General features: G+C 35.2%; 3 protein-coding genes across 3 annotated transcripts; 2 read left to right on the forward strand and 1 right to left on the reverse strand.

Moving 5' to 3' along the window:
- Positions 1 to 386: 386 nt before the first annotated feature.
- Positions 387 to 1,494, forward strand: LOC148579093 (protein FAR1-RELATED SEQUENCE 5-like). The gene is made up of 4 exons (XM_088488449.1): positions 387 to 664; positions 779 to 838; positions 942 to 1,085; positions 1,482 to 1,494. The coding sequence occupies exons 1-4, from the start codon at positions 387 to 389 to the stop codon at positions 1,492 to 1,494; spliced, it is 495 nt and encodes a 164-aa protein (XP_088344575.1).
- Positions 1,495 to 14,987: 13,493 nt separating this feature from the next.
- On the forward strand, positions 14,988 to 16,472 carry LOC148579094 (zinc finger BED domain-containing protein DAYSLEEPER-like). The gene is made up of 2 exons (XM_088488455.1): positions 14,988 to 15,467; positions 16,353 to 16,472. Exons 1-2 carry the CDS (start codon positions 14,988 to 14,990, stop codon positions 16,470 to 16,472), a joined length of 600 nt encoding a protein of 199 aa, XP_088344581.1.
- A 1,585-nt stretch (positions 16,473 to 18,057) lies between these two features.
- LOC107620051 (uncharacterized) lies at positions 18,058 to 20,893 on the reverse strand. The gene is made up of 2 exons (XM_088503541.1): positions 18,558 to 20,893; positions 18,058 to 18,437 (listed from the first exon to the last, which is right to left on the reverse strand). Exons 1-2 carry the CDS (start codon positions 20,872 to 20,874, stop codon positions 18,058 to 18,060), a joined length of 2,697 nt encoding a protein of 898 aa, XP_088359667.1. The 5' UTR covers positions 20,875 to 20,893.
- Between the last annotated feature and the right edge of the window lie 5,082 nt (positions 20,894 to 25,975).

Consider the following 25,975-nt stretch of genomic DNA (forward strand, 5'->3'; position numbering starts at 1 on the left):
AAATTAGCACCTAAAATTACAGTAGTGTGTTTTATTTGTTATACTCGATAGTGAAATTAGCACTTTTGTATAGTTAACTATTAGGTTGAGTTTCATTTGTTTTTTTCTTTTTTTTTTCAAGTCATAAACCAAGCTATTGGTGACGAGGAGCTAGAACCCAAGGATATGCGCGTGCATATTATTATCGATATGCGGTAAGGACTGGTTTTGTCATCAAAATAAGAACCACGGGCTGAGAGACTAAAAATGGTCAGAAAGTGGTTGTTAATCAGGCTTTGCATTGTAACAGAGATGGATACCGCACATCCCGTGTAAAGACACCCAAAAGAAGTAAAATAGTAGCCTCAACAAACTGCAAAGCTCGCTGCTATTTAGCATTAGATAAGATGACAGGGCAGTGGAGGATTTCTCGAGTAGAGGTATCCCACTCACACCCGCTTAATCCGAAGCTATCTGAAATGTTCTCAGAAAACCGTCAGCTAAGCATGCACGTGAAGGACCTGATACAGCAAAATGACCAAGCTGGCATTAGACCGAGTAAGACATACCAGGCACTAGCCAATGCCGCCGGTGTCCCTGCCAACCTCACCTTTACAGAGAAGGATGTTAGAAATTATATTAGTCGTTACTTACGCATTTTCGGGGATGAGACGGATCCAAAAGAGTTACTTAAGCACTTCTCACGGATGAATGAGCTCAATCCGAACTTTTTCTTTAAAATATATGTGGACAAAAACCATAGCCTTAGAAATGTGTTTTAGGCCGATGTTCAATGTAGAGCTGCATGGGAATATTTCGGTGGTGATGTGATGTTTGACACTACTTATAAGACTAATAGGTACCAAATTATTATTTTTTTCGACTTAATTAGATTTTTTTTTTCAGCTAAGACATTTGGATTTTACACCTACGTTACATGTTTTTATATTTCCATTATTTAGGTATGACATGCCGTTTAGGTCTTTCGTAGGTGTCAACCACCATGGGATGTCTACGCTTCTTGGGTGCACATTATTGTGGAATGAGGAGACTCGTACATTCCAATGGCTTTTTTGGACTTGGGTGAAGTGCATGGGAAAGGCCCCGTATGTGTTATAACAGATTAATGCCTGTAGATGCATTCTGCGTTAGAGACCACTTTACCAAACACACGCCATAGATGGTGCATATGGCATATCCTAAAGAAGATATAACATAAGCTGGTAGGTTACCATCGTTTCGATAAGCTCAACACATGTATGAAGAGGATTGTGTTTGAATCCAAATCTAAGGACTCATTTGAGAGAGATTGGCGCGATTTTATTGAAGAGTATGACCTCCACAATTCTAGGTGGCTAAACGGTAGTATAATCTCCCGATTTGTTGCTGCGCGTGTTTGGCTTCTTTATAGATGTTATTTTATAGTCAATATGGATGTTGCACTTGTGGGTTAACTTACGCTATTGTTTTTTGCATTTTTTGTTTTCTTTATTCATTGGCAGATATGTTTGCTGACTGACACATGTGGGTGCCAGTATTTTTCAAAGACGAATTCTGGAATAGCATGAGGAGTACACAGCGTAGTGAGAGCATGCATGCAGTTTTGATAAATATTTAAACAATAAGAGCTCTTTGTTGTAATTTGTTCGCCAATACTAAAACTTTCTTATAGACAAGGAGCAAAAGGAGCTTGAGTGTGACGCTACTAATTTAAGGGGAATTATCCCTTGTGTTTCCAGCTCACCAATAGAGAAGCAGTTCTAGAGAGAATATACAAACTCCATGTTTCGAGATGTTCAGGATCAATTTATAAAAAAGGCAGATTGCATCATCTCCTCAATTAACCATCATGGTTCAAGCATAGTTTGTGAAGTTGACCAACAAAGGATGGTGTTTGACATGTTAGTGTATAGCAGATACCAAGTCGTCTATTGCTTGCAGTCATCAGAAGTTCAATGTGATTACTTTATGTTCCAATCGGATGGTATTCTATGCTACCACATTCTTGCTATTCTTTTACATTTTTGTGTAATACCAGTGTCCTCACAATACATTCTATCCTGATGGAGTAAGAATGTTAGTCAGAGACACACATACATCAGGAGTATCTTGACATGGACCGTTCTGACGACAACATGACCATTTTTAGGGAATTGTGTTCTGAATTTTACAACGTCGCTTAGGATTTCATGGCTATTCCAGAAGTTGCTGCTATATTGCGTGATGTCATGGGCAGTGCTCGGCACAACCTCAAATAACACAAGGAATCCGAGCATCAAGCTGCACATGTACCAAGTGCAATTAACTCGCATACACGTGATGAGTGTCCCGTTAGCATGGATGAGATACATGGCCCACGTCGTGTTCCTACGCGAGGTTGTCCAACGTCCACCAGACTTAGGGCAGATCTAGACAAATCTATTAAAAAGAGGGCTCACAAACACAAGAACACTCACAATCACAATAAGGTAAATATGAGATCTACCCCTTTTTCACGTCATTTGTTTGTTTTTAGTATGTTGACTGGATGATAAGTTAAGATGTTATTTTTCAATATGATTTGTGTGTTCAGGGACCTAATAGTAATGCACAACTATCTCCTACCAATATGGCATCTTCCTACAAAGATACACAGTGAGCTTGTTCAGAAATGACAGACAATTTGGCTATGTACTTTGGTTCCTTCACATCACTATTGAATTTATTCCATAACGCCGAAGAATTGTGTATGTGTACCTTGTATTTTTTTTATAGCATTAATGTCATGTCCATTTATTTATTTTTTCTCTTTATTTTGTTTTTTAATTTTTTTTCACAGGAAGCATTTTTGGAGGATTCAAAGTTTAACAGCACTACATATCATAAGCTTTAGAGTTTAGCAACTATTTTGTACTTTGGTCATACTTCAACTTTATTTTACGCTATCATGATTTGGTGGTTTATTGGGTTGGTTTTATATATTTTTATGTACTCAACTTTATTTTACTTTGTTACAACTTCATATACCATTATTAAACAGAATATAATAATAGACTTAGGCCACTAATATACAACCTTTTAATTTTTTTAATCTTTTTTACCTTTATTATTTCTTACTAATATTTAAAATAATAAATGTTCAGCTGATAATTTGATCATTATGATAATTTGGTGCATTACATGAAGTTTAAACTTGAATTTTAAAAGTATCTCGTAAACAATACGGTCTTTATTTCATTATTTAAAAAATTAGCCACCAAAAAGGCATATCCAGGCATGTATTTTGTTTACATCCAATAACATCCTCTAGTTTTTCAGAATAACATCCACGATCGACAATTTATTATTTGGGCATAGATATTTTTAGCTGGCTATTAAGTATAGATAATTTTAAAGTTCAATTAAAAAATTTGTCATTACATATACAAAAGAAAATTCAAACTTCAATCAACGTATTTTCGATCTGAGCAAAAACAAGCCAAACACATATAAAAAAACTAAAAGAAAATAAAAACAATTTTTTTTCATATATAACTATTTTATTGTGATATTGAATTCTTGTGAATTTATTTTCCTATGCAAATCCAATAACATTCGCAAGTATTTTATGATAAAATCCAGAAAATCCTGCAACCATATCAATAGTAAATACACACAGCAACTCTAGTCCTAATTAATTGTTTGTTGATATATTTATCCTGTTATCCAATATAGGTAACTTTTTAAAAAGATGCACCCAATTTTTGTTTAAATCCAATAAATATCCATTTGTATTTCATGATAACATCCATAAAATTCTGAAATCAAATTAACGGAAAACACACACACACCAACTCTAATCCCAAGTTATGGCTTATAGTTCCGTTTAGCTTTCTTAGTCCTTTCTGCCCTTCGAACCAATGATCTTGTCCTTGGATTCGTCCAAAGGTTTTCAATCTTTTTCTTCTTTCCCCTATTCTCCATATAACGACATGGCACATTGAGTACACTCTCTACCATACTCCTCGAGATGTTGTCTTTGCAAATTAGTATGTCAGTTACAATTTTCTTCCGAATTTGTTGCAGCTGGACCTGTGATAACAAACAGATGTATATGTATTTGGTATAAAATACATGAAAGAAGTAAATATAAATCCAGCCATTATAAGTAGAATTTATTCAAAAAGAGTTATATATTAATTATTAAATAAGCAAATAAGCATCAGCATATGTTTTGGATTACACTAACCGTCGTCCAAATAGGTATGTTCAATTCATCCTCTGCCAAGCTCTTTGGATCCCACATTTCCATCCATTTTATGACATATATGCCACAGTCCCACCTATGCAACACAAACAACAAAAATTCGTGCTAATATATTAAAATTTTGCTTCGGTTGATTTTTTTAACCCTTTTTCGTTTTCATCTCTAGCCCACTTACCCATTTGGCTGTTTTGGGAGCACTGTTTCATAGCAACACTCGTAACCCTCAGCTGTGAATACTACACTCTGGTCTATAGTTGCAGCTAACTCTTGGAGAAGAAAGCCCTACGACAAGCCAGATAGAAAAATTAGGGAGGAAAATAAAAAAACATACAACAAAGGTAACAACTAACACCCGTAAAAATATGCATTATCAAATCTATTCTCACTTACTACATATTTATCTATTTTCTTTCGCCGCTCGGAATGTGGGTCATTGTGCAAGGAGTCTAACACCCATAGTTTATCAGTATGCCAGTGGAGCACATATAGCCACCGGTGATCTTCTTGACACACTGGAACAAACCACTTCATCGTTGAATAAAGCATGTTAGCATATATATATATATATATATATATTTTTTTTGCATTCTTGTAATGAAAAATAGATTTTGTGTATAGATGATAAGTAAGTACGTGAATTACTTACATATTTAACTTGTTTCGCCTTCCCCGCATAGAACCAGTGCTGCCCGCGGCCCATGAAGCCATTAAGAATAGGGACGAATCCAGTGTTCGTGCCCGCACATCGTTCAATATTATCATCAGTCAATATTAGGGCCTACAAACCCATTTTGGATTAGTTAAATACCTAAGGAAATAATTAAGAGTGATAACTCATAAGTATAAATTTCGTATATCTTCAAAAGTATCCTTCACCGAGGCAATTATGGGTATTAATTAATATTAAGTGGGTAAGGACAGATTGCACTAACCAATAGTCTCGGTGGAATACAGTAAAAATCTGTACAAAACCTTGCGTTGCTCGAAGCATTGAACATGGCACAACTGTAATCAACCACCTGAATAGAATAAACGCATTGCATTTCATAGAACTTTAATGCAGAATACATACTCACCAATTGATTACGATTTTTTGTTTAGTCTTACCGTATCGCTTACTCTTCTACGCCATCCCAGTGATTGCAGGTCCGCTCGCTGCAGCTGAACAACATCACCATTGCAAATCCATGCGAGCGTGACATTCTGTGCAGCCCTACGATTTGTCGCCCACTTGTATATCCTGTTCATGTCATCACCTATAGGCCTTGCAGTATCCCCATATGGCATTGGTGTGTTCACCACATCTTCTGATTTTCTTATATTTTCTGGTGCTTCAGGTTCCGGAGTCGCATTTCGTTTGTTTGTTACCGGAGATCCAGGCGATGAGTCTGGTATATGCATATGAGTAATGCCAAGCGAGAATGTTGGGATTGGAAAGTCAGCCTAAATTGGGTCCTCTGGCGCAACATACACTACCATTGCAAGTTTTCCAGAATCTCTGCACATTTAATAACAATTAAGTGCTCTTAAGTGAGTGCCTATTGCAAGTTCTCGTGCAATTCTTTAATACTTTAGTTTAGTAGGAAGCATGCATTTCCAAAAAGGGTGTTAGCGCGAACTAAAGTAAAGAAAGTCGTGTAACAGCATAAGATTAGATAGATAACATCTATTGTTGATTAAACATTCCACCTGAAAAGCAGGAAAGAATCAGAAATAAAAATTCATGCACCTACTATAATTATCAATACTTCGTATTATGGTTAAATTCAACTAACTTGCCTTTTCTCTGAAAGTCCTTCATCAACAGTATCATTTATTCCATTTTCAATAGGTGTGTCATGCATCTTCTCATCCCCCTGTGGGCGTTTCAGCACATGTCTTATTCATACACACGGTATTTCCCCCAATGCACCCGTTTTGGGACTCTTGACTGTAGTTTCTGTTTAAATAAATTGGAGGTTGAGCAACTATAAGTGATAATAACAAAAGACACCTTAGACAAATCTAATCCAATCAAGTAAATCTAGTGCACTTAAATGTATAAATGATTTTAATTCGAAAGTTTACCCAAAGCTTCTTCATGCAGAGTAAAGTAAAGAATGGATAGTAACATCTGTAATTCCAACCAATTAGCAACCATAAGGCCACACAGATAACATCAGGTGTTAGGCATACATAACATCCGAATTAAAATGACAAATATTAGCTATTCGAACTCCTATTCATGGTAAATCTACAAGTTACAACATTAATATCACACTTCTCAAATTAGACAAAAAATTAATTATAGTTTCTATCCTTCTCAACTAAGCTCAATATTATATGTAGGTAACGTATATTAAAATTACTTTATAGATGGTAAAACTTTATATACAAATGTAATAATTAATTATGTTAACGCAGATTCCTAAATTAAAAAAAATTATACTAGTATACTATTAAAAAGAGGCAGGTTAGAGCATTAAAATTTTATACTATAATTGAAAAATATTAACTTGCCTTTTCTCTGAAGGCCCTTCATTAACATTATCATCTGTTGCATTTCCAATAGGCGTTCGGCCATTGTCTTATCCCCTGTGGGAGTTTTCGTACATGTCTTGTTCATACACACTGTATCCCCTCCAATGCATCCATTTTGTGACTCTTGACTGCTTTTTGATTAAATAAATTGGAGGTTGAACAACTATAAGTGATAATAAAAAAGTCACCTAACAGAAATATAATCCGATCAAGTAAATCTAGTATGCTCAAATGTATAAATGAGTTTAATTCAAAAGTTTACCCAATTCTACTTCGTGCAGAGTAAAGTAAGAATGGACAATAACATTCGCAATTCTAATTAGTTAATGATGATTGGATATTTTATATGCTTTTTGACATCATTTTCATATAGCTTTTAGTAGTTTTTGTTTATTTTTTATTAAGTTTTTATAGGTTTTAGTGTTAAATTCACATTTTTAGATTCTACTATGAGTTTTTGTATTTTTGGACGATTTTAGGTATTTTCTGGCTGAAATTGAGGAGTTGGAGCAGAAGTCTGATTCAGAGACAGAGAAAGCACTGCAGATGTTGTCCAAATCTGACCTGCTTACATTCAGAAGAGCTTTTCTAGAGCTACAGAAGTTTAAATGGAGTGCTCTCAATGGCTATAGAAAGATGACTTCCAGAGCTTTCCATCAATATATAATAGTTTATGCTTTACTTTGGATTAGAAAGCCCAAAACTGGCGTCCAACGCCAGCTACCTGCCCCCTTCCAGGCGTCCAGCGCCCAAAGAGCAGAGCCCAATGTCCAAAGGCCCAGAGAGGACCCCCTAGCTAGTGTTCCACACCCCAGAGACCTCATAGCACATGGATCTCATCAAAACTCAGCCCAAACACTCACCAAGTGGGCTCCAGAAGTGGATTTTAGCACTAAATAGAGTGTTTTACCCTTACTAGGCATCTGTTTAGTATTTAGGGGATTTTATTTGTTATTCAAAACTTTCAGAGCTTCTTTGAACCATCTTTGCATCATACACATTTTACATTGTTTAGTATGAGTTTCTAAACCTCCTAGGTTGAGGGGAGGAGCCCTGCTGAGTCCTATGAATTAATACAAGTATTATTGTTTCTTCTTCGATCTGTGTTTGATCTATTTCTAAGATGTATATCCGATCTTCATCGTGGTGAATAGGATGATCTGACAAATTAGCTTTGTTCATCACATTAAGACGAACGTGCCTGACAAACACCTGTGTCTACTTGGGTTCGTGTGAATACTTGGAAGGAAAGCACGAGCCAACACACTATGTTTATACATCTCTCAGACGGTTAATCTACGACTTCGTTGGAGACTTCTCAAGACACCAGTTCAGCCAATTTCTGGGAAGATTATGGTCTCTGTGGTATAGGCTAGAATCCAAAGAAGCAGCATTCTCTGATCCAGAAGATTTGACCTTGTCTGTGGCATTTTGAGTAGGATCGCCAAGAGAATGACTTGCTAGAGCTTCACCCTCCGTCAGATTGAATAACCACGGGCAATGTCATTTGACCTGTAGCAGAGGAGATCAATGACCACGGGCAATAGCTTTGATCACTTACAGCCTTCCATAGAAGAAGATCATTCACAAGCAAGGAAGACAGTAATACCAGAGTTCATTCAGAAAGACAAAGTAACTCTGACTCTCAACCCTATTCTTATCATTTAATCTAATTGGTTTTACCCTTTTTGCACATTACTCTTACAACTCCATATATGACATATAATCATTCAAGGTTTACATAATATAATCCAACAACCTTCTGATTCTGCTTGACTAAGACCTGCAAGACAACCATTGCTTGCCAAGCCACAATCCTTGTGGGATCGACCCTGACTCGCTCAGGTATTACTTGGACAACCCAGTGCACTTGCTAGTACTGCTGCTGTACGAACAGTGTGGGATTTTCGTACACGCGCACCAGTTAACATCCATAAGGCCACACGGATAACATTAGGTGTCGGGCATACATAACATCCGAAATAAGAAGACAAATATTAGCTATTCGAACTCCTATTTAAGGTAACTAGTATTAGCATTAGTTAGATCTTTATTTAATTGGAATAACGCTTATCAAACTGTCATACATGTTACACATTAAAACCAAAGCAGCTTAGTAACAAGGTTTTTAACTATGCATATAAGGGAGAGTAGAAATGATGTTATACATATTAATCCGTCGATACTCACATAGTTTTCAAAGTTATTATTTTATGAAGTGAATGCTAAAACATAAAAAGATGTATCTAAATGTGTAAGGTCAATTGCCATGCTCAACATAAGTAGCTCCAACAGTTTTTTAAAGATAGATCTACAATTTACAGCATCAATATAACACTTCTAAAATTAGATAAATAATTAATTACTCTATAGATGGTAAAATTTTATATACAAATGTACTAATTAATTAATTTAACACAGATGCAAAAATTAAAAAAGATTTATACTAGCATACTATTAAAAAGAAGCAGGTTAGAGTAATAAATTTTATACTATAACTGAAAAATCATTGACTTGCCTTTTTTTGAAATGATGTTCATCAAATTTAGAAGCTGATGCATGTCCTGCCCGTATGTTGGTCTCAGTCTCATCTACCGTGGGAACTTCTTTACGAGTCTTTCTATTAGACTTTGTTTTTTTCCTAATGCATACTCTCTTTGATACGTGGTTGTGATTTTTCGTTAGCCCAGACATCTTCCCAATTAAATTTAGAAGACCCTACAGTGGACAAAGTATAAGTTTTATTTTCATTAGAGCTTAAAAGAAGTGATCCGATTAACATATCTTTCACACTTATCACTATTAAAAGATTATATATCTATCATATGCCTCACCGAATGAAATGTGCTTTCCTCTTCATCCATCGTCTTCAGATCAGCAAGTGACTAGTCTCTGATTCACGGTTCTCTCCCATTATATCTTTCTAAATCTCCATTCTTGTTAGCATGGAGATATATAATCTGAAAGTTATAGTAATTAGTATAAACAAGGTATACTATAGACTAACAAACAATAAATCAAAGGTTAGGGATATACGGCTCACCAGCAATGCGAACATACATCCATCCATTGTCTTCTTCCCTACATCCTGAAATCTCAGAACTCCCTCAATTAGAAAATCATAAATGTACCTCGCCTAATATATCTTCCTTGGGTTCGATACATCAATGGTAGCCCGTATATGTATGCCTGAAACGATGGCCTTCGGCGAGGGAAAAAAGAAACACTTCGCTATCACCATGATGAACTGTCTCCGAAAGTTGATTCTATCATCATCGGACTGCATCGAGCATGTGATAACATCTCTTTTCAAATTCGCTTGTGTCTTTTCTGTGAAGCTGTTAAAAAGTCGGTGCTCTGCTGGTGTTTCTGGATTTTTGAAACTATTCCCTGCCAAACACAAAATGAGTCAATGCAGTCCAAATCTTTGATGGCTAATTTTTCCGAAAACATATACTCAACAAGATTATTGTGAAAAAATTTCTTTTTTTTCCTTTTCTCCCTATTTTTTTGGGAGATTGCTTACCATGGTTCGGTAGTCCAAAACACCGCGCAATAGATTGAACCATTATGGGGATTTTTCTTGTTCCGACGATCAATGACTTCTCATCCTGACTATATGATAATGCTAATGCCACCATTATATCTTGGTTGACAGCCCATGTTTTCTACCTCCATCATTTTTTTCTCTACCCGCTTCTGAACTTAATTCCTTCACAACTGAAGCCACGCAACATGGCGAGCACCTAGATATCAGTGTTTTCTACACAAACAACCATAATTAGCACACAGTGGCAATGAAGTAGAATGTCAGTTTTAACATTTACTATTAAAATACAACAACCCGAGTTTTTAGTTAATTCACCGCTAACCATTCAACGTACCTTTTTAGGCTCACCAGATTTTTTTTGTCATCCTCTTTTGGGAGTGTTACTCTTATGTGTCTCTTTTTTGCTCCTGGTACAAGCCATTCCTACTTGTTTTTTGAACACTTGTTCACGAGCAACTGCGATATATACTTAAATAACCCACTTAAATTAAACATAACATCCCAACATGTTTATTAATAACATAGCTACAATAACATCTTTGCCTAATATAACATCCATGATTGAAACGTTTCTTACTCTAGCATTACAATATCACAATTGCCCCCCATACTACCATTTACATGCCCAACTTTTTGAGAGTTTACTATTAATCTCTAGAAAATTTCAAATTCGATATTCACTTGGACTAACAACTTTGCTTGCAAATAAACTTGAACAAAAGTATGATATCAAGAAATTGAATATGAAATTATGGTCCTCCCTCATATCCCATTCTCTATTCCTATCGTGATTGTTGTGATAACCACATTAATAAGGTTATTTCAATACCAAAATCATTATTATTTACTATGTATCCGTCATTCTCATTAATCATTTCACTCAAGTAACTAATCAAAATTTTGTGAATTAATTTGTTTAACTATATACCATTATTTAACAAGTTATATAAGTATGTATGTTCAGTTCTTAGTGAACACCAATTGTGTAGGAATGTGTACTAATCTATGCAAAATTCCAACTCAACATTTTATAAAGATAAAGTAATTCACACTAAAAAAATATGAAAGCATAACATCTCTATTGTATGCGTAACTAGAAGAATTTTTTGTTAAATGAATAAAAATAGAAAACTGAAAAAAATACTTTGTGGCTAATCTTAGGTACTCCTTATGTACTCCTACTATAATTAATTACCATTATCATTTAACTAATAAAAAATAAATAATCTAAGTGACAAACATGAAGTAAAAGGATTTGTTAGATTTTTGCTTTATGATTTTTGGGTCATAAATTTACAATGTTGTATAAGTGTATAGTGTAGTATTTAGATTCGTGAACGCTAAAAAGCTGAAATGAATACAGTTTATGCAGTGTGGCAGAGATGGTATTACTCATAAGTTATAATCACTATTCTGTTTTTCATCCTACACTTAATTAAAATTCTAAAATAAACAAAATCTCCTCTTCAAGTAACTAGCGATTCCCTAGATGCATGCATAATATAAAGAGATTTATTAGTTGAAGGTATTAGAACAACAATGAGAAAAAAAGCGTGGTTTCTCTTGTGCCTGCTTTTTATGAAATGTTATCTGTGTATATCTCTTCCTCATAAAACTTTATTCATATTTTTTATTTTTTCTTTCTCACAGTAGAATTGACAAAGAGAAAAAAAAAAGAGAAAGGTATCGGAAGCAGCAAGAGAGATGCCCTCAACAAGAATGACAAGACCAAAACCAAGTCAGGCTAGAATGAAAGCGCTTTTGTTCTTGCTCTGCTCCTTCGCCTCAGCTTTATCCTCTTGAGACACAAACGCCGACTTTTCCAATGGAGTCCTTCGAATTATGAAGGCAACTTGAACCCAATGGCTACTTTACAATTAACACATTATTAATCCCTTAAAACAAAGCACAACACGTAGCAAGCAAAATAGAAAATCAAACAACGGTTGAACGGATTAAAAAATAGGAGAACTGTAACACCCCATAAAAATTATTGCTGGTTATAAAAACAAAAAAAAAACCCTTTTGGAAGCCTTCCCTTCATCTCCACCCCCTAAAATGCCATCTTTGCAAGCTTTTTCCTTTCCCCAAACCCATCAACGCGAAATAAAGACTAAAACTTTCATCATTTACATCAAATCCAGACACATGCAACAACTGATAATGAAGCCCTAATATGCTAATTAATCGAAATATGAAACTAGATAACATACCTATAGGTGTAGGAGACAAGGCTATGCGATCCTCCGATGACAAAGCTGCTGGGTTTCCATCTCTCTATGTCTTTTCGTTCTTCTCGGTTGTGGGATTATGGTTCAAATGAAATTGGGGGAAAAGGTTTGATCTTTCACTTGGGTTAATGTGATAGTGTTTTCAGATGTTAATCTACTAGACAAAAATTACATTTTAATGGATATAAATGTAAATGAGAGATGTTAGGGATTTGATTTAGAAGAAATTGAAATGGATTTTGAGAATAAAATTAATTACTCCAGACATGCAGAAGAAGGTTGAGTGATAAGTGGGTAATTGATAAGCAGGTGTACTCCACTTGCTTATCATGAGAATGACATTTATTCTGTGTTATCTCTACATTATATACTATTGTTTGGCTACCTAGCATTACTCCCAGAAAAAAGGGTCACATTCTTCAACTGGAGAATCAATGCCTGCAAGTACTTGCAGATGTCATGTTTGACATACTTCAGCTGGAGAATCAGCGCCTGCAAGAAGTAGGAACTTGTAGAGGTTATGTCACTGGAATACCTTATCCGACTTGCGAGTTGGATTGCGTCGAGTGCGGGTCGAAACTGACAAATAAACTTATTACCTGCGATAGGAATAGACATGCATCATTCTTGTTTGCACATTTTACATTTGGTTCAGTGTTGTGAATTATTGCGATTGCTTGAGTGTGTTCGTGATTTCTATTGATTGTTAATCTAAATTTCTGTGATTGATTATTGTTCTGGTTCCTGTATTTGGTTTCAATTTACTGAAACTGTGATAATACTAACTTAATTATCTACCCGCAACCCTATTGAGAATTCCTCAGTTCTTACTCCTTCCTTCTTCCACTTTCAGATGGAGACATGAGTTCTGTTATATGAGTTAGAGCATCCATATATATATATATGAAGATTCTATATAGCATAGTTTTTATATAGTAGCCGCGGAGCCTAAGGTAGGTATGTACGTGTTGCATGATCACCCCTTCCGACATCCAATTAATACTCCGCTCTTTAACCCCGATATGCCTTACGAGTTTCCTCTAGCATGGCTTCACCCAGATGCCCCTCATCATCTGTTCTATGATGGACTTGGACTTCATCATCACCCTGTTCAGCCTGAGGATCATGTTGTTTCTGAGCCTGACACTGTGGAGGAGTATGTATCTGAGCCTGTAGGGGTATTCAGCTCCAAACCAGTCCAAAAAATATCGTGAAACAGCACCAATCCAAACTGAAAATCGAAACAAACCGCACAATTTTGGATCTTTTTTTATTTTGGATCAGTTTTATTGTGGTTCGGTTTGGTTTGCAATTCCACTCTGCACAACCGAACTGAACCACAAATAATAATAATAATAATAATAATAATAAGCCCTTCTCTTAGTCTCTTCGATCTTCACTCTTACCATCACTCACTCTCAGTCACTCTCACTGTCACACGCTAACGCCGTCCACTGCCTCCTCTCCTCAATGATGCCCTTCGCCGCCTCCTCTCCTCGGTGACGCCGCTGCCGCCTCTTCTTCAAGGTATGTTTTTACTTGTTTTTGTTTAATTTTGTTTGTTCTGTTGTTTTAAAATTTTGTTTAATTTTAATTTTTACTTGTTAAGCTGTGTTAAATTTTGTGTTGTACTGTTGTTCTTGTTATAACTAACAATCTGTTCTTGTCACTAAAATTTGTTAAACTTTATATTAAATTAAGTATTTTGTTCTTGTTGTACTGTTATTCTTGTTATTTTTGACAATATGATCTTGTTATTAAAATTTGTTAAATTTTGTATTAAATTAAGTATTTTGTTCTTGTTGATTGAATTCTATTTTTTTTTATCTTCTACAGATTTTATATTTATTCGGTTGATTTTAGCTTTTAATTTAAAGGTCAACAATGTCAGCTTCATATCCTGAGGTAATATTTTTATTTTTTAATATGTATGTTGGTAACAATTCAATATGTTGATTAATTGAGAAAAATATTAAAATAACATTAACTGATTAATTATTCTTTGTTATCACAAGATGTTCAAAGTAGTGAGTTAGGATTTACCAGTGCTACTTCGTCCACTTTTGAATCAGTCAGATCTTCGGGACAGTCAGAGTCAATGCTGCCTCCACAGCCACAGTCGCAGCCACAAACTCAGACGTAGACGCAGCCACCATCGCTGCCGTTACTGTCACCGCGCAGTGATCAGAATAATGAAGGAACTAGATCTAAGAGGAGGAGAGGCAAAGCAAATGTTGCTGATGAGTCACCTAATCCTGGCCAGTCTGGGAAACATGGTATAGGTAACACTAAAAAACCTGTTAGACCTATATCTTGGACTTGGAAGCACTTTAAAAAAGACGAAAGCGGTCCTAAACCTAGGGCTATATGTAAGTTTTGTAAAGCATTTTATGCGGCTGATTCACAATGGTACTAGAAATCTTAAAAGTCACTTGTTGAGTCAGTTGTTAAGCATGATAAACATTGGAGTAACTTGAGAAACATGAATATGATGATTTTTGTTGTTGTGGTACTTGACCCTAGATACAAGATTAAGTTTGTTGAATGGAGTTTTCAAATGTTGTTTGAGAAGGAGGATGCTGATTTCTTATGTGGTAAAGTGAAGGAAGTATTCAATGACTTGTTTAACAGCTATAGGGTTGCTCTTAATAGTAATCAAGCACACCAATCTGCACAACACAGCCAAGATGTGGATATGGATGATAGTGCCTTTGATGATGTTTGCTTTGCAGCAGCATTTGAAAATGATGTGCAAGCAAGTGAGAGTGTCAACACAAATGAAGTGGATTTATATCTCATGGAGTCCTTGGAGAAACCAGTTGATCCAAGTAGTTTTGATATTTTAACTTGGTGGAAAGTGAGCTCTAACAATTACAAATATCCTGTTCTAAGTCAAATTGCGAGGGATATTCTAGCTATGCCGGTGTCAACGGTTGCTTCTGAATTCGCTTTAGCACTGGAGGTAGAGTTTTTTATCAATATAGGAACTCTCTTATCCCAAAAACTATTGAAGCTTTGATTTGTGTACAAAATTGGTTTCAAGCCAATTCATTGCCAATTGACCTTAAAGAGTCTTTTGAAGAATTTGAAAAACTTAGAGAAAGGTAATGTTCTTTAATATTATGTTTTATTTTATCTTCACATAGTGATTAACTTTACTACTTGATAATATGTTTAAGTTACTAATATTTATTTTATTATATTTTATTGTAGAACTTAAGCTAATTCCTCAACTAATAGATGAAGTAGACTCTAGTGATGAATCTGATTAGTGATCAGTGCTTTACCTCTCAGTTTGGAGTTTTTTATGTCATGTTTTTATTAAGACTTTGTTATGTTATTTAATTTTGTATTATTGAGACTTGTTTAGTTATTTTTACGCTGAAAAATTATTATTTTATCAAGACTTGTTGAATATGTTGGATTGTTGGAGAATTGGACATGTTGCTTTATAATGTTTTATGGGATTTACGTTTTATTATTATGTTGGATTATGTATTTATTATTATGATGGATTGTTGGATAGGTTATTAACTTTATAAATTAAGTTATTATTTTTTATTTAAAAAACCGTAGATCAAAATCAATCTAAACTGCTTGTAATTGGATCGGATTGGATCGAATTTCCAAAAAAGTCCATCCAATCCAAACCACACCGCACATAAATTAAGCATTCGTATTGAATGACTTTTTCTCTTAAAACTGAACCAAACCGTACTGCAAACACCCCTACAAGCTTGTACCTGAGTGGAATCTTCCTTTAGAGCTGATTTCATCATTCTCATATAGACTTTCGGCAAAGGATTAGCATACGAGTTCAGTCAGTGGGCCTGTGTGTATGGATCAGAGTAGTGATACTAGTGCCAGGATTTTTTCTGAGATTATTGAGATCTCTGACGACGATAACGAGGATCCAGAGGAGTATCCTGATGTGATCGAGATTTCTTCCTCTGATAATGACAGTTGATGATTAGAGTTGACGGCATGATTTTGGGAGTTTCTTATGTTAGCCTAGATTTTGTATTTAGTCTCTCATTTTTGATTAGCCTCACCGAGAGAGTAAGCTATGAATAGTTTGACTAGGCTAGTTTCGGACGCCAGCTTAAGGGATTCCTATATGGACCAAAGCTTGGAATGTTGGTTGTATCTATAGTAATAAGTTGTGAAGAGTTGTACGCTAACTAATGTTTTGTATGACTATATATATATATATATCCTTGACGTTCATGTTATTATTTTTCGTATTTAATTTTACATCATCGTTTGTTTACGCGTAATTAGTTTTCTTGCGACTTTTTGTGTTAAAAAGAAAAAGTTTTTCTGAAACACGAATTCGTACTAATACGATTACAGGCTTAATAATAAATATTAGTTAAGTTTTTAGGTGACAAGTTCGTGACACTCAGTTTTTAGTATGATCATGATATACTGAAAATTGGGTCGTTACATAGGACAGGCTTACATCATACTGCATTTGTTTGTAATTGTTTGGGTGTGCATAATTATATTTTGGTTTGCCTATCTGCTAATCCTACCTAACTGCTAGTTGTACTATTTATTCTAATTGTGCTTATTTGTGATTACTTTGTATTTGATTTGTGTTTGTAATTGATACTACTGAACTGAGATTGAGGATAAATATGGTGATGCATTGGAAAAAATTGAGACTAGAGGTAGTTACAAAGTTGAGATTTTAGCGAATTAACTCTGATGGGATTAGTTAAAACCCTATGCTTGAACTTCTGTAAAGTTGGAGATTAGGACTGTCTAGTGGATTCGAATTTTTTTATGTAGTCTTTATTTGTAACTATTATCCTACTGGGAACCTTCGAGTTCTCACCCGTTGTTGATTTGCTATTTTTCAAATGCAGGGTGTGACGCATCTCGTTGAGAGTATCTGATTTCTTATGAAGAAGTGAAGAAGACCTTTTGAGATTTATTTTGGTTTTAGAATTCTCTCCGCTTTGGATACTTTATTGTATATTCTGTATATTCCTCTTAGAGGTTTTTTTTTTTTTTATTTGGAGAGACAGGATATCTACTGTGTATACCTTCTGGTGTTGTAATATTCTAGCCAGCCTTTTCTTCGCTGGTCAAGACTAGCAACTATTATGTATCCTATTCCGGAACTTGTGTATATAAGTACATATATCTGTTTCGCTCTAGTATACAACGCTTCTTACATTAACGTCTCATGTGTGAATAACGGCTGTCGATTTTGTTTACTTTCCTTCACAGGCTCCTAGTTATATTATCAATCTTCAATTATTATGTATGTATTTCTCTTTTAAGTGTCGTAATACCTCGCCACCATTGATTTACGACTTAAGCGTAAAGCTTTATATTATCAATCCTATTCCTAGAATGAATGATGCTCAATTTTAAACAGGAAAACATCAGAACAATTGAACAACATAATTTTATTTGAATTTAATCCTTTATTTTTGTTTCATGGGAAATTAAAATGCACACATGCTCCAGAGCAAGTAAAGAAACAAAGAAGCTGGCACAAAATGTGAATTAAAGGACACATACAAACACAAGGAAAGAATTCAAGCATTTCTTGGCTTGAGATAGTTCCAGCTCTGTTGAATGTAGACCACAAAAGCTAATCCAATCATAACAAGTGGACTGCTTAACATGATCAAACAAAAGGAAAGCAAATCTGAACCCACTTGGTTGTTGATTCCACCACCACCATCATTATAATTGTTGAATGGATCCCAAACAGGATCTCTGATGTAATCATAGAAGAATATAACCAGCCTCAGAAATGTGAGTCCAAAATAATATGTTTTCCTCAATGGCTTCACTTGATTACTCCACAGTTTGTTCTCAAATATTTGAGGCAACAAAAACAATTCTTGCATCTTCAGAGTCAACCATATATATTCTCTCACTATGGTTGCAGGTAGAATCACAAAAGCATACCTCAAGTTTAAGTCCCCTCCAAGACACGAAAGAATCAAACAGATACAAATGAAAATCCTCAAATACCTTCGACTGGCATCACTAATTCGTCGGAGGGGTTTTGACTTGTTAGTCCCATAAGCATTTGGCTTGTTCTTAGCATCTGACACCTTTCTGTATTGATTTATTGTAAGCAGCAAAGAAGCCAACACTAGAAGTTTTGTTAAGGTCTCCATCGATTCCATCAAGACTCTTTGATAGTTTTGAAGTTGATAAGGCCAAGTTCTAATGGAAGCAGATTCTTTTGATTCAAAGAAAATTTCACTGGCCCTTATCAACTCTGCACCATAACCAAATATCAATATATAGAGTGTGCCAAGAGACATATAAGGAGTCTGGTCTTCATCTGCATTCATGTAGATTAGTTGGCTCCAAATTATGCCTGCTCCTGCAAGGGAAATCAGAAGCCTTAGAACACCTTCAAGGATTTTCCTAAATTCATAGTCTTGTTGATGCTCATTGTATTGAATCATTTGAGTTCTGAGAGTGATAGGCTTGAAATGTTGCAGGTCTTCTTCACTCCTTTGGCTAGTGATGATCATTTCAACTGAAGGATTCTTCAGCCATCGTATCGATTCAGATGGATACTGAACCTTAACTTCCATCAAACAATCTATGCCCTGTGAAAACATTCTGCAACCAATTAGATGCATATCACCTTCTAAGGGATCATATACACCTTCCAAGAAAAAGGGGTAACTATCTGCATTTTCATCCCAATACCCTTCAGATAAAGTGAGATGCAATGAGATGTTAAGAAGAGGATTGCCAAAGAGGTTCTTTCTTTCATGTTGATGCGAAGTACCAAGTGAAAGAACTTCCATCTGCATATAGACCCTATCATGCTTGTTTGAGGATTGATGACGAATCGCATTCACATGGACATTGAGCTTATTGGAGAGGCGATTTATATCATCTCCATCTACAAGAGTTGGATACTTGAAGAACAATTTCTTGAAAAGGGTGAACAACTTTGAGTGTTGATTCTTGCTTTTGATTGCAGCAGCAAGCTCAACCTTTGAGTAATTATAGTATGGAGTGTTATGCAAGCCAAGGCCCTTGAGATAGGTGGGACGCCTTAGCGAATGCAAGAAAGGAAAGAAGATGTTTGATTCATCATTGTTGCTATTACTATGTATCGTACCAAGCATAAGACTCCTCTGCTTGATAGAGAGGATACTTGGGAAGTGAAAAGATATCTGATAGTTGCATTCCTTTGAGTTTAACCCTGGATCAACCACTCCATGACATCCAATCATGCAGAGTTTTCCTGTTAAGGAATTCCATGATCCTTCTGCAGATAGAGTTTGGTTTGAGAGGCCTGTTCTTGATTTCACTGTATCTAAAGACATGGATGCTGGAAATGCTCTTAGAACTGCAGAAACTCTTGCACTTTGGACATTGTTGCTATCTGTTTCTTCCTCACAGATAAGGTACTGAAAAAGTAGCCTAAAGTTTTCAACTCCAAAAAGGTAAAAAGGTCGTTGTGCAACTTTCTGAAGAAAACTGCAAAAATCAGAACCATTATTGAATGAATTAGCCCCATATGCTGCAAAGTCTAGCTCGTATGGATACGGATCACAAGATCTAGACTTTGATTCAGAGCTGAATTGATAGACAGCATGGCGATTCAATTGAGAAGAAATATGAACATTATCAAAGTATGCCAAGCTTCCTTCCTGGTGTAAACTTCGCATTTCGCCTCTTATGGACCTTCTTGTCAAGTTGAAGGTTTGAGGGTAGCGAAGAACAAGTAGAATCTGCTCATCTTGTAAGAGACTATAATCAAGAAACATGTCATTCCAATCATAATTGAATGGTTCTGGTATAGGTAAAGTTGTGTTTCCCAAGAGACACATCAAATGCTCTTTCCCATTCTCATGATCATTGCTTTGTAAGTATACACCTTCAAAAGCAATTCTGAGAAGAGATAAGCCAGGCCTCATTGTGAAAGAAGAAGAAGATTTAGTTGGAAAATATGAACCTTGACCAGATATTCCTATGGACATGATCCCTCCAAGACTAACTGTATTTTCAAAGTGCTGAATTGAACTTGTGTCCATCACTTTGAAAGAAACTAGTTTTAAGGCTAAACTGTGCTCGAAACCATTGCTTTGGTCGAAGGGCATCAAGGTTGTATGTCCATTCTCCTGCTCCCAATCTCCATAGGTGAATGAGAGTTCTCTCTTGATTCTGTTACCTCTATTGGCATCAGGGCTTAACTTAGATGCCAAAGATAGATATGAACTGCAATGTTTTTCTATTTCAGCAGCACGGTTATAGTTGGTGAAAATTTTTGAAGAGTCATCTAAGTTTTCTTTGTAGGAGGCACATAGAGTTAGGATCACAAAGAGGTGTGTGAGGGAAAGAAGATTTGGAACTGAAATTTGGATATGCATTTCTTGAAAATCTTGTAGAGCTAAACCATATGAAACAAGGCAAGAATGCAAAATGGGAAACAAATTGAATGAGGCTGAAAGAGGAGGTTGTTTGTTATGAATCACTGTCACTTTTTATTTGTCCTATGAAGTGGAGAATTTAAATGAGGAGTATTCCTTTCAGGTTCAAGGTTAGTTGACTTTTTTTTATCTCTCAGAAAACTAATTAAGAAGTTCATGGTTTTTCTGTCATATGTCTGTTTAATGTTAAAAAAAATTAGTGAGTAGCTTTGACTTTGACATTTGCATTTTGGATACTTGGGATGCAATAAACATTAAAGGTGGATACTACTATGAAAATTTTATAATTGTCTTCATATGAAGATGAGTTTTTTTTATCATTAGATGATGAATTGTAAAGTTTGATTTTGATATGTTATAAAAGTATTTTTTTTAAAAAGTGTGACTAAATAAATAAAATACACTTTTAATACAAATTTTTTTATAAAAAGATGTTTTTAGCATCTTAATTTGAGTAGATGCCAACATTAAATATTATATTATTGATACAAGCCTGGCAGGTACAAGGTAACCATTGAATATTATATTATCGTCCTTATTACACATTTTGATTTGTTTTATTGTATCTAGTTTGACTTCATAGCCATGTACTAAAAAATTAAAAGGAAGAAAGAGGAGGTGCAAGTGTTCTCGAAAAATGTTAAGTAATTAATATATTTTTTATATATTTGAGTTCTTTTTTTTTTTTTTTTGGTCATACAATACTCACACACACTATTAATAGTTCATCCACTGTCTCTAGTGTGACTTGAACTAAGGTACAGCATTTTAAGAAGCATGATGATGGATTACTAAGCTAAAGTCTCAGCTGTATATTTGAGTTCAAATTTTTTCCTTTTTTCGTATTTTGTATATTTGAGTTCATGTTAACAAACACTCGTTGTCCAAAACGCCAAAAAAAGGAAAAGAAACCTAAGACACGGTCCAGAAGAATGTATAATTTGAGCCGTAGACAAAGGCGGAACCTAGTGAGAACCAAAATAACCCACGATTAGCTAGTTTCGCCCAATTAGGTTCGACCAAAGGCTGCCCAACCCAAGTGAGTCAGACTACGTTGGGCTGGATTGGCCCAATGGGCCCAATTACATTTTTATATTTAAATTTGGGGTTGATTTTGATTGAGTGGCTAAATATCTTAGCTCTTAATATATTATACCAAGGGTTGAATTTTGGCTATGACCAAGTAATAAATAGAACCTTTAAATATGTGTGTGAGTGTGTGATGTGTGTGGTGTTTAAGATTGGGTCTGTTCAATTCATCCGATAAAAAAGGAAAAAAAATTTAGATTGATTTAATGATTAGCTTATTAGTTTGTTTAAACAAGTGTTGGAAGTTCGAATTCGCCTTACTCATGCAACAACTCATTCATGACCAACGACAAACTCTTCAATAAAGATTAGATCCGCGACAGATTCGAAAAGTTTTTTTGTTTTACCTAAAGTTAATAGGTAATTTGGTCTAATTAAATTTTTTACTGTATTAAATTACTAATCGTTTGTGAAATGATTAATACATTTGACTCCAAAAAATATTAAATGTGCTAAAAAAAATATCAAAGTGTGAACAATGTACTTAATAAACGCTCTAAAATTTTAAAAATAATTTAAAATTATTAGCCCCAATAATAACTTTAAAAAAATATTAAAAATATAAGCCTAAAAATTCTTATGCTAGGGTTGATATAGCTCCCTCCCCTATTATTTAATTTAGAGAGCATCAAATTCAATTTCATTGTCATTCATACTTTCCCATCATATTTATAAATAATAGAAATACGTTCCTATTTGGTTTTCTTAATACAATTCATCTTGCTATAGAAGGAAAAACTTTCACTAACCATGCATACTGATTTGCCGGCATAAAATGGTATATAAAAACTGATCTTATCTTATCATAATCTATCTTATTCATATTATTATTAGGGTAGGTAGAGTTTCACTCTAAAACATTGAAATATATATATATAGAAAGATAATACGTCGATATCGTTATATGCAGAAAAACGCAGAGATATAATCCGAAATAATTAAGATAGTTACATGCATGCATGAAACTTCCCCCACAAAACTCAGATGAATTGAATATTACTAACAATAATTTTAAGTGCCGAATTTTTGTTTTGACAACGATATTTGGTATGTAGAGCTATTAAGTCTCGCTTACTTTACATGTTGACACAAACAATAATTAATATTGGCGAGTCAACAATTTGTTTAACAAATTAAAACAATGTTCAAAATTCCATCAGTCTTCGCCACCAAGACTCTGAATAATAATAATAATAATAATAATAAGTGTTTGTTTTTTCTCTATCTTCCTTTGCCCTTTTCAACAAGTTCATTATACTTTTCAATAGAGGCCGACCAAAGTGATTCTATTCCATCCTCCACTCTCATCACTTATTATATATTCTTTCAGATGCTATATACACATTCATATGCACGTATATGTAATATTATTATTATATTCGTGTAATATATATCTATCTATATGGTCAAACTTAAGTATAGTAGTGCTTATCCTGTGTGGTACTATAAATGATACCCTGCTACTCTTGTGTCGCCATATTTGCCGTGTGATTGATCTGATATATAATATAATATAATATAAGATATGATGTGCAATATTCATAACCTAAGTTTTGTTTTGTGTATCTACCTTAATGTGTAAGTCACTTTTGCTACCACTTGATAAGCGTTAAATGTTCTCTCTGGATATCCTTATAGAAATTTTCATATATATAAACTTCTAGTTAGTTTTGTAATTTGTAATTGTTATACTAATTAATTAGTCGAAAACAATCTGAGAGTAGTGCTTCAACAGTAATGAACCAATTATTTGAAACAATGCGACAATATAATTTATTCCTACAATAATATCATTTTGTGCTTAAACTAAAGCAATGCTTTTATTTTTATTTTTCTTTTAACATAAAAAAGAAGGAATAATAAAAGAGCATTGAGGAGTGTTCGGTGGCTCAGGTGTGTGGTGGATCGGGTGAGGTTGATGACGCAGCCAATGAGTGAGATGATCTGGACCTGAGCGTGAGCTACTGGAGCGAAGCATTCGGTCTATTTGTCGACGAGTCGGTGGGTGGAGCCACCTGCAAGGACACTCTGATGCTAAAGTCAGTGTTCGTACAAAGAGGCGGCTAATTAGGGTAAGAAGGGTGACGTACCTCTCGGAAGGGGTAGGGGCTCCCAATTTATACTCTGTACTCGGGTGGATCCTCTGTGGTTAAGCCTACTCACTTGGAAGCTTCTGTTAGTTGTCCAGGTTTCTTCTGCGGTACGAGAGGTGACGCACGGGTCGCCTCTGAGTTCGGGTGGGTCGACCGGATGGTTTGGAGATTCGTAGTTGGACTTAGGGTCCGTAATGGGCTGGGTCGAAACAGTGCCCGGCCCCCAACGCTACTCGCGACCCCATTTTGTCGAATCTTCTTGAGCTCGAGAGTTTGTTAGTGGAGTCCACACATTCAGTGCGCATGAATCGCCACCTCCAGTGGCCTGGGGTGTCGCTTTGGTTTTTGTGTTGAGCATTAAATGCTCTTTACGTTTAATTTGAAAGCAGGAAAAAAGTCAAATTTACCCCTGTCTTTTTGCACTCCCCCAGGCGGTTATTATTCCATACTTTTTGGCCCTTTCTTTCGTAATTTCTTCACTTGCCTCACATTCCCTCCATCTCTTTCTGCTTCCTAAACATTGCTCCCTTGAGGTTTAATTCTCCTCTGCGAATCTCACCATATTTTTCCTTCTGTCGTACCTTCCATCCTGTATTTACTGGTAAGCGATCTTTTCTCTTTTTCTTAGGTACTGATTATCATACTTGCCTTTTCCATTCCCTTGCCGCATGTTTCTGTTGTTGCTTTTGGTGTGTTTGGCTTCTTTCTGGCTTTCTGTGATTGCTGCCTACCTAGGCTAGATTTGTAACCCCCTAACTATCAAAATGTCATGCTTCCAGCTGCGTCACTCTGATATCTCAGGTATTACGACGACTTTTAAAATATTTAATACTAGAATATAAGCATGTTTAAAACTTAAACCGTATTTTTCAAAAGACCGTTTAAAAACAAAACATAAGTCCATACTTACAACCATATATATACATATATATATTAATAACTTACAAGCTTTACATAAAACAAAATCCTAACCCTCTTACAAAAATATAATAGTGATAGCGAGGGATAAATAAATAATAACTAAAATAATAACATCGAATAAACAAAACGTAATAAAACTCTTCGTAAGCCTCGTCATCCATCTCCTGAAATGATAAAGCTATAGTGGGGTGAGAACCTAACCACACGGTCTCACCACAGAGTTTTTAGAATTGTCATAAGAAGATATTTAATAAGAAAACCATTTTCAAATTCAGTGATTATCGTTGTCCTATGAATCCTTTGAAAACTGATGGTCTAACCACCAAAAATTCAAAAGAATTTTAAAGAAAACCAGTTAATTATCCAAAAATTAGAAACTCACTTTTCAGATAAAAGAATCTTAAAAGTTTTCTAACAGTAAGAATGACCAACCTGTTCCAAACATAAATTCATTAAGTCTATACTGAACCAACTTGACATTTTTTGCTAGACCACAACACAAACCAAACATGGCTTCAAGCCCAAATAGCTCAATCAACATCCAATTCACCATAACCTAACCAATTTTCAGTCACAAACACAAGCAGGGATGTTCAAGCACAATCAAGCAGTTACATCAAGTAGAGAAATTAGAAATTAAACAGAATTATTCACATAGGCAAACCAAGTACAATATGCACATCCAAAAAATGTCACATAGATGCATATGATGAATGCCTGCCCTATGGCTGATGAGTCTCATCTGTCGGTTATCAAGCCAACCCGACAAGTCCGGTTTGCTAAACCCTTGGACTGTCCCCCAACGCGCATCCCCATGAGTCTATGCATAGCTTTTTCTCATATATATATCAAATCGCTCAATAGGGGTACCATTCCCGGGAATTTATACGTGCCCGATCATCCTTACGTCGTAGGGACAACAGAGTATCGAGTTTCAA

The sequence above is a fragment of the Arachis ipaensis genome, chromosome B10 (assembly GCF_059453495.1).
Source record: "Arachis ipaensis isolate K30076 ecotype BB chromosome B10, ASM5945349v1, whole genome shotgun sequence".
NCBI lineage: Eukaryota > Viridiplantae > Streptophyta > Magnoliopsida > Fabales > Fabaceae > Arachis > Arachis ipaensis.